The sequence below is a fragment of the Octopus sinensis genome, linkage group LG12 (genome assembly GCF_006345805.1).
Source record: "Octopus sinensis linkage group LG12, ASM634580v1, whole genome shotgun sequence".
NCBI lineage: Eukaryota > Metazoa > Mollusca > Cephalopoda > Octopoda > Octopodidae > Octopus > Octopus sinensis.
Window position 1 is genome coordinate 66,486,043 of NC_043008.1, and position 10,256 is coordinate 66,496,298.

The window sequence follows — 10,256 nt, forward strand, 5'->3', positions numbered from 1 at the left end:
CATACTTTCTATGGGTAAGCAAATAGGAAATAACAGCTGCTTCCCAAGGACAAAAATCGTGTTACACAGTGTTATTCATTCTGACATGGTGTGTAGTTAAGAAGTTCATTTTGTAACAACCACAGTTTGGATTTGGTGCCACCGCATACTGCTTTGGGCAAATGTCTTCTACTATAACCCCAGGCTGACTGATGCCTTGTGAGTGTCTTTGGTAAACTGTATGGAAGCTCTCATCATTAACACCCTCTTGTCTGCTAGCATTCTTATTGCTCTGCCATATCTGCTATTGACACCATTCCCCTTCCCCTGCATTTGTTTCCCCATTCTCTATAGCCAACTTTATATGCCTCTGACATTCATCTGTCATTGTACATCTCACTTTCCCACCATCTATTTCTTTACTACCGACAAGGGGCTAAACATAGAGAGGGCAAACAAGGACAGACAAACAGATTAAGTCGATTACATCGGCCCCAGTGCATAACTGGTACTTATTTAATCGACCCCGAAAGTCGACCTCGGCAGAATTTGAACTCAGGACGTAACGACAGACGGAATACCGCTAAGCATTCCACCCAGCGCGCTAACGTTTCTGCCAGCTCATCCACAAGGTGTATATACAGTCCTCTTATTAAGAGACGTTAGAATAAGAACAGAGATAGAAATTACCCAAATGAATGCATACAATTCTCAAGAGAACCGACGCTTGATCAAAAGCTTGTAGTGTCAATGCTGTAATACCTTTCAATGTTGTTCATATCACTTGAATTATCCATGGCTGATTTGGAACATAAGCAAAAAGTTCGTTTTTACATAAATGACGTTTCAAGCCAAGTAAAGTTGTTGCCATCCATGCATACATAAAGCCTCTCCTTTACAGGTGCCGGTGTCATCTAACATGCGCGTGTATTAATGTTGTGTAAACGTACCCATGCTGGTGGCACATAAAAAGCACCCAGCACACTCTGTAAAATAGTCAGCATTAGGAAGGGCGTCAAGCCATAGAAACTGTGTCACAAAAGACAATTGGACTTCGGATAACACCCCTGCTGGCCAGCACTTGTCAAACCGTCTGACCATGCCAGCATGGAAAACAGACTTTAACCCTTTCGTTACCAAACCGCCCGAAAAAAATTTTGGTTAATGTGACCAAGCCGCCCCAAACCGCCCGAATTTACCTATTCATATTTAAATGAGAATATCAGAGTAAATCTCTTTAGTACATTCATGAAAACACGTATTATACTTCGTAAACAGTTCAACTACAGTTTTGTACAAAAATCGAAGTGTAATTTTAATTCCGTGAATTATGGGAGATTTTTTTCCGAAATTTGTTCCTATTGTGTTTTCAAAATTTGTAATTCTGACAAAAAATGGATACGAATTTCATTATATCAAGCAGCGAGTCAGAATTCGAAGGATTTTCTACTGAAGACCTTCATAAATCTAACTCTATGACTGAAAGAAAAAAAAGCATGTGGTATTTGATAATGAATCTGATGTTTCATTTTCCGAAAGTGAAAACAGTGAATCTGAGAGCTCCGACAGCGATAAAGAAAATGAATTGGCACCTGAATGGAGTGAAAATTTAAAAACTGTTTCTTTCGGTGATTTTTCTGAAGAAACTGGACCAAGCCACAGACTTTCCCAGAAGAGTAAAGCCTTAAACTATTTCTTTTTACTTTTTCGAATGAGCCTATTTGAAATCATTACGGCGGAAACGAACCGTTACGCTAAACATAAACAAAGCAAAAGAAAGGATAGTTTGTTATTTCCCACAACCTTAAATGAAATTAAGGCCTGTTTTGCCATAAATATTATTATGGGTATCAGAAAGTTACCCAGAATAACAAATTCTATCGTAAAATTTTGTTGTATACCCAATTGAATATTAGCTAATAACCCATTTTCTATAGCGATGTTTGAACAAAATTTTTATAATTTTATATATTGTTGAATTTACCTGTATCTACCTGCAATTAGAGTCACTTTGTGACAAAAATTATAGTATAGAATTGGTTGAGAACATTTCATTAAATTATCTTCCAAAATTCATGTTAATATATTGATAAATAAAAAAGTTATAGTTGTTTAATGAAACCAGACTAAATTTATGATTACGTTAGAAATTAATTGAAACACATAAGGGGTGTATTTTGGTCAGAAATATAGTAACGAAAGGGTTAAATGATGACGATGAGAGTGATGCCACTGGTGCCGGAAAGTTTTGGATTTAAATATGAATACTTTAAGACAGCCAATTTAGAATACTCTTTACTCTTTTACAATTTTACTTGTTTCAGTCATTTGACTGTGGCCATGCTGGAGCACCGCCTTTAGTCGAGCAAATCGACACTACACTTATTCTATCGATCTCTTTTGCCAAACTGCCAAGTTACAGGACATAAACACACCAGCATCGGTTGTCAAGCAATGTTGGGGGGACTAACACAGACACACACACATACATATATATATATATATATATATATATACACAACAGGCTTCTTTCAGTTTCCATCTACCAAATCCACTCACAAGGCTTTGGTCGGCCTGAGGCTATGGTAGAAGACACTTGCCCAAGGTGCCACGCAGTGGGACTGAACCCGGAACCGTGTAGCTGGTAAGCAAATGACTTACCATACAGCCAGTCCTATGCCTATTTCTAGTATCTCTAGAAACAGAGATGGTTTTGGAGCGATTCATATTTCCTATCATATATTTTGTGCTTTCTAGAACCATCTTCGAAAATGATAGTTTTTGACCTAAAATCAACAGATGTTTCAGTTTCATTTTTCTTATTTCACAGCCAGAAAATATCCTCATGGTAAACCAGACAAGTCAGAGAATCAAGTTGATAGACTTTGGATTGTCACGGAAATTAAAACCTGGCATTGATAGTCGTGCCATGATGGGAACTGCTGAATTTGTTGGTGAGTTCTTACATTTTATTCAATTTATTAAATTTTTGTTAACCCTTTACCATTCAGATTATTCTGTCAAATGTAATGCTTGGCACCAATGCAAAGTGCCACGTAAGAAGCACTGATGTTAGTGTGGAGGCACATGGCCTAGTGGTTAGAGCAGCAGACTCGCGGTAGAGGGATCGCGGGTTCGAATCTCAGATCGGACGATATATGTGTGTTTATGAGCGAAACACCTAAGCTCCACACGGCTCCGGCAGAAGGTAATGGCGAAACTTCTGCTGACTCTTTCGCCACAACTTTCTCTCACTCTTTCCTCCTGCATCTTGCAGCTCACCTGCAATGGACCGGCGTCCCGTCCAGGTGGGGAACCTATACGCCAAAAAACCGGGAAACCGGCCCTTATGAGCCAGGCATGGCTCGAGAAGGAACAAACAACACTGATGTTAGTGCCATGTAAAAAGCACTGATGTTGGTGCCATGATGAGGTATGGCTATAATGGGCTGGCTGGATTATAAAAGTCTGGCTAGTATTTATCTGTCTTGATGTTATTCTCTTGGCTTTGCTTCAAGCAATGAACACTTTGAAAGGGATTAAAAGGGAGCATTAGAAATAAGTACTAAATCAGACAGATACACCACCTATACTCATAAATAAAATCACAGCCACCTACAGACACCAACACATACACCTACGCATATAACTCCACATATGCACGCATACACAAAAACACTAATTCCTACACATCCACACTCACATTGACTTATAGCCATGAAAGTATATACATACACATCTATACATATAATGATGCAAAGGAAACAAACACAAACACACGCACACAGCAACATTCTAAATTTTATGTAACAATTACGAGTTATTGATTTCTGTGAAATGCTGATATAGTTTAAATCATAGCACCATAGTGAAATAAATTTACTTCTCTCTCTCTCTCTCTCTAGTTTGTAAATGGTCTATCTTCCTATTGCTCTTTATTACATCACACAATGCACCATTCCAAACTCTTTCCTCAGACAATGCACTATTCCACACTCTTTCATTAGCTAGCATACCATTCCAACTTTTTCATCAGACAGCATACCATTCCACTCACTTTCATCAGATGACATACCATTTTATACCCTTTCATCATACAACACACCATTCCACACCTTTTCATCAGACTACACACCATTTCACACTCTTTCTTCATACAACATACCATTTTATACCCTTTCATCAGACAACATACCATTCCACACTCTTTCATCAAAAACATGCCATTCCATACACCTCCATCAGACAACATAGCATTCTATACATGTTCTTCATACAACACACCACTCCACACCCTTTCATCAGACAACACAACATTCTACACTCTTTCATCATACAAGACACCATTCCACACTCTTTCATCATACAAGACACCATTCTACACTGCTTCATCATACAAGACACCATTCTACACTGTTTCATCATACGAGACCCAGTTTCACACTGTTTCATCATACAAGACACCACTCCACACTGTTTCATCATACAAGACACCACTCCACACTGATTCATCATACAAGGCACCACTCCACACTGTTTCATCATACAAGGCACCACTCCACACTGATTCATCATACAAGACACCATTCCACACTGTTTCATCAGACAAGACACCATTCACACTGTTTCATCAGACAAGACACCATTCACACTGTTTCATCATACAAGACATCACTCTGCACTCGTCATTCCAAACTTTTCCATCATACAACACACCATTCAATACCCTATTCCTCACTCTTTCATCTAAAAACACACTCTCTCTCTCTTTTTTTTTCTCTCTCTCTCCCTCTTTTTCTCTCTCTCTTATTTTACTTCTCACCCCTCCTGGTTCTTCTTTGCTTTTTCTTTCCCATTTTCTCTCACTGTCCATTTCTCTCTCTATTTCTTCCTCAATTTTTCATTCCACTCCTTTTCTCCAACCACCTTTCCTTATCATCCCACTCACCCTCTTCTTCCATACATCTGAATCCATCTCCTGACACAATGGTACCTTATCTCCCATCCCAAGTCATCCCATAACACCCAGACATAAATTGACTTAAGATATTTGCAAAAAGGAAAATGAAATGAGATGAGATGAGATGGTGTTGGGATGGGTGATTATTTAATCTCCAGAAATTTTAAAAGAAATCAGATTTTATACCACAAACACTGAAATAATAAATCCTTTTATATACCACCAACATAGAATTATCTCTGAAGAACAAGAACAGAATTCTTAGACTTTTCAATAATTCTCCCCACTCTCACATCCCTTTTCATTTAGGAATATCATTGAGATTTTTTCTCTTTTTTTGGTTTTTCTTTTTCAGTATTCATTTTTGTTTTTCCTCTTCAGTGTGTCTTACCATTCTTTCATCTTCAATTTCCTCTTTTATTTCTATCTTCTTGAGATTTTAATTTTTTAATTTATTTTTATTCTATTTTTTAATATTTTTTCTTGGACATCTTCATTGTCTTTGTTTTCATCTAAATTTTTTATCTTCATCTCTCATATCCTTGTCCATTGTGGTCTTTTTCTTCATCTTTTCTTATTATTATCCTTCTCTTCATCTCTTTGTTCTTGTCCTTCTTCTTCGCTGTTGTGCTTCTCATTCTTTTCTTCTTCATTGTTATCCTCTTCCTCTTTTTCATCCTTATTATCTTCACCTCCGTCTTCCCTTGTTTCTTTACCCCAGCTCCTGTGACTTCGTTTCTCACTTCTAAATTACCAATTTCCATGGTTGATGCTTCAATCTCTCCATTATTTATTAAAGCCACTTCATGAAATTAAAGAATATTTTCTCTAAATGAACTACAAACTGCCAACCATGTCCCCCTTTACCATTACCGCTATCCGGTGTGATAGACAGACAACGTATGTGTTCAAGATTTGATTGTGTAAGAAATTCAATATCCTTTTCATGTTAATAAAATCACACACAATAAAAAGAATGGGAGATGGCAGAACTGGTAGAGCAGTAGATAAAATATATTGTGATATTTATTTGGTTATCTCTTTACCATTCAATGTCCAAATCCGACTCAGGTCAGCTTTACTTTTTGTTTTTTTGTGATCAATAAACTAAAATGCTAATTAGTGTAAGTGAGTTTAAGGCTGGCAATTGTCACAGCACTGAGAAAAATGTCTAACAGCATCATCATCATCATCACCATCGTTTAACGTCCGCTTTCCATGCTAGCATGGGTTGGACGATTTGATTGAGGTCTGGCAAACTGGATGACTGCACCAGGCTCCAATCTGATCTGGCAGAGTTTCTACAGCTGGGTGCCCTTCCTAATGCCAACCACTCCGAGAGTGTAGTAGATGCTTTTATGTGCCACCGGCATGAGGGTCAGTCAGGCAGAACTGGCAACAGCCACGCTCAAATGGTGCTTTTTATGTGCCACCTGCGCAGGAGCCAGTCCAGCGGCACTGGCAACGACCTTGCTCGAATGTTTTTTCACATGCCACCAACACAAGTGCCAGTAAAGTGATGCAGGTAACGATCACGCTCAAATGGTGCTTTTTACATGCCACTGGCATTTCTTCCAAATTTACATTCTGAGTTCAAATGCTTTTAGGGTCGATAAAATAAGTACCTGTTGACCACTGGGGGTCGATGTAATCGACTTACCCAAAATTGGAAACCAAGTGAGTATACTCATGAAGCTACTGCTCTAGTGTTTTGTTGGGACCCTTGTTGTTTTTTGATGAGGTTATTGGCAGGGCTGTGGAGTTGAAACAAAAAACTTTGACTCCGACTCTACCATTGGCATTTCTGACTCTTACTATGACTCCTCTTTATGTAATTAAGTGATTGTGGTCCACATATCTCAAAGCATATGCATATAAACATCGAATAGTTATGGGAGATTACCAGAATAAAATAATCATCAAGGGGTCTATAGATAGGACAAGATACTGTGATAGCCTGGGCTTCAGAGGCCCACAGCTCTTCAATATCCTCCCAAAGAACCTGAGAGACCTGCATGGGGTGGATGCAGATGTCTTTAAAATAAAACTGGATCTCTTCCTGTCAGGTGTCCCAGATGAACCAACTTCACAGCAGGAGGTGCAGATGAGGGCAGCTGCATCGAACTCTCTCATGCACCAAATGGCAATTGCTAAAAAGCATTTGTGAAGTAAAATCATGTAGCAACACCAAATGGCGGTGCCCCAGCATGGCCACAGCTCGTGAGTTGAAACTAGATAAAATAAAATAGAATAAAATAAATATAGTTGAGAACCTTTGGTTTAGGTCATAACTTAGCTTGATCAAAGCTTGTTTGAAACTAAGCAACAGCAACAACCAGTAAAACCTAAAACAAACTACTTTATTCCATCTTCTTTATATAGAATATAGAAAGAGATCTCTGTAGGTAAAGTCACCATTTTAAGAGAGAGGTAAACAGTTTTAGAGTTAATTAATGTATTTGAACCACACACAGTTAATTAACATTTAAAAATTAAATACATGTTAATTGCTCAGAGATGCTATAGTTAGTGATTTATTTTCAGCATCCAAAAGTTTTCCCGTTTAGGCTTGTGTACAAATTTTACATCTGTTCACTCTTCATAGCTTCAGCTACCATGGTGAATTAAATACTTTGCTAAAAAAAAGTAGTGAATCTGAACCATACTTGAAGTTATCTCCAGCATGTACTGAGCAAATTATTAAAATCTAGCTTAGCATTGTTTTACTATTGAATATTATGCTCTTCCAAGGCAGTGACCTGGCAGAATCGTTAGCACGCCAGGCAAAATGCTTAGCAGTATTTCGTCTGCCGCTACATTCTGAGTTCAAATTCTGCTGATGTCAACTTTGCTATTCATCCTTTCGGGTTCGATTAAATAAGTACCAGTTATGCACTGGGGTTGATATAATCAACTTAATCCGTCTGTCTGTCCTTGTTTGTCCTCTCTGTGGGTAGCCCCTTGCGGGTAGTAAAGAAATAGGTATTTTGTCTGCCATTACGTTCTGAGTTCAAATTCTGCCAAGGTCAACTTTGCCTTTCGGGGTCAATGAATAAAGTACCAGTTGAGCACTGGGGTTGATGTAATCGACTTAATCCCTTTGTCTGTCCTTGTTTGTCCCCTCTATGTTTAGCCCCTTGTGGGCAATAAAGAAATAAGAATTCTTGGCATGCTGGTAAAAAAGCCTTGTGAGTAGATTTGGTAGACGGAAACTGAAAGAAGCTCGTCGTATATATGTGTGTTTGCGTTTGTCCCCCCAATATCGTTTGATAACCGATGCTGGTGCGTTTACATCCTCGTAACGTAGCAGTTCAGCAAAAGACACTGATAGAATAAGTACTAGGCTTACAAAGAATAAGTCCTGGGGCCGATTTACTCGACTAAAGGCGGTGCTCCAGCATGGCTGCAGTCAAATAACTGAAACAAGTAAAAGAATATATATGTATGTATTAGGGCCAGGTATGGCTATGTCATCAAGAATTTCACTTTGCAACATGGTTCTTAGTTCAGTCCTACTATGAGTAGATCTGGTAGTTGTAAACTGAAAGAGGCTTGTTTGTACATGTACATACATTCTCTATCACTTTTCCTCTTTCTGTATCTCTACCCATTTATCTCTCACACACATACCTCTCTCTCTCTCTATATATATATATATATATGTATGTGTGTATATGTGTATATGTATATATATATAGATAGATAGATAGATAGATATAGATATATATACATACATATACATGCATAAACATATCTGTATGTTTTAATGTGTCACTATCTTACAAGTGGTAGGATTCGTTTGCAATCTTCTATGAAAGCATGTCTGGCCTTTATGTTGTTTGTATTTGAATGACTAAGAGGAAATATTACCATGTTTGAAAACTCATAAAGATTAACCCTTTAGCATGTAAACCAGCTTTTCTGACCAAAATATTCTACTCGCTTTATGTTCAAACTGGTCATATCCAGCCTCTCACGCCTACCCTATAATGTCATTCTAAAAATAAACAATCACATCATTGAAATCTCAAAGCTACAAGATAATGTACAATTAATTCAGAACAATCATCATCATCATCGTTTAACATCTGCTTCCCATGCTGGCATGGGTTGGACGATTTGACTGAGGACTGGCGAACCAGATGCCTGCACCAGGCTCCAATCCGATCTGGCAGAGTTTCTACAGCTGGATGCCCTTCCTAATGCCAACCACTCTGAGAGTGTAGTGGGTGCTTTTATGTGCTACCAGCACTAGGGCCAGTCAGGCGGTACTGGCAACGGCCACGCGTGAACAAATAAGCTTTACAATTGGCAGAGTAATCTGAATGCTTAAGGGTTAATGACAGGAAAAGCATCCAGCCATAGAAACTCTACTTCAATAAATCTTGTCCGACCCTTGCGAGCATACAAATTTGGACGTAAAAATGATGATGAGACTGGATTAAAATAATAATAAGTCATTGAATTAATAACTTTTCCTTGCCACATAGTTATTTCTAATTAGATTTTTGAGGTTCACAGCATTAAAGATATTAACATTAATTTAACTACTTGACTAAATTAGACTGACGGCATTTATTGGTTACTTAACTGACCTCATTATATATCCAGATATGTAGGTGGTCACATGCTTATTTCTATATGTTCGTGTGTGTGTGTGCATGCATGCATATATATATATATATATGTTTCGTGAAGGCATGTGACCTATATATATATATATATATATATATATATATATATATATATATATATTCGTGAAGGCATGTGACCTAGTGGTTAGGCTGTTGCACTCATGATCGCTAGATCATGGGTATGATTCCCAGATAGGGCAGTGCATTGTGTTCTTGAGCAAAACACTTCATTTCACATTGTTCCAGTCACCCCTTTCAATCAGTGGGGATTGTTGGCCTGCTTGTCTGGCCAGCAGGGCGGTGTCAATTTAAGGCTAAAACCATGCAAAGTTCATTGTGACCATCGATGTGTAACAACATCTGAGAGCCTGGTCGGTCATGTGATCATGAGATATGTTTCCGTCAATGGGTCATGGCCATGCTGGGGCACTGTCTTAAAAGGGTTGAATTGAACGAATTAACCCCATGTTTTGTTTTGTTTTGTTTTTTTTTTGTTGGTTTTTCATAAGCTGGGTACTTCTAATAATTTCCTTTTGATGAAATGCTAAGTTACAGGGACGTAAATGAATTAATACTGGTTGTCAAGCTGCGGTGAAGGATAAACACAAACACAAAGACACACAATTACATGTGTGTGTGTGTGTGTGTGTGTACGATGTGCCTCTTTCTGTCCATCAAATCTG

At 38.2% G+C, this 10,256-nt stretch overlaps 1 protein-coding gene across 3 annotated transcripts in view; it reads left to right on the forward strand.

Moving 5' to 3' along the window:
• The window catches only part of LOC115217861 (death-associated protein kinase 1), a 337,561-nt gene that overhangs the window by 151,977 nt on the left and 175,328 nt on the right, over positions 1 to 10,256 (forward strand). For all 3 annotated transcript variants that reach the window (XR_005001521.1, XR_005001520.1, XM_029787571.2), the window contains exon 4: positions 2,810 to 2,933. Coding sequence is in view for 1 of the 3 variants with exons in the window: in XM_029787571.2 (XP_029643431.1) it covers positions 2,810 to 2,933 (124 nt within the window). In the remaining 2 variants the exon portion in view is untranslated. The remainder of the gene's footprint in view (positions 1 to 2,809; positions 2,934 to 10,256) is intronic.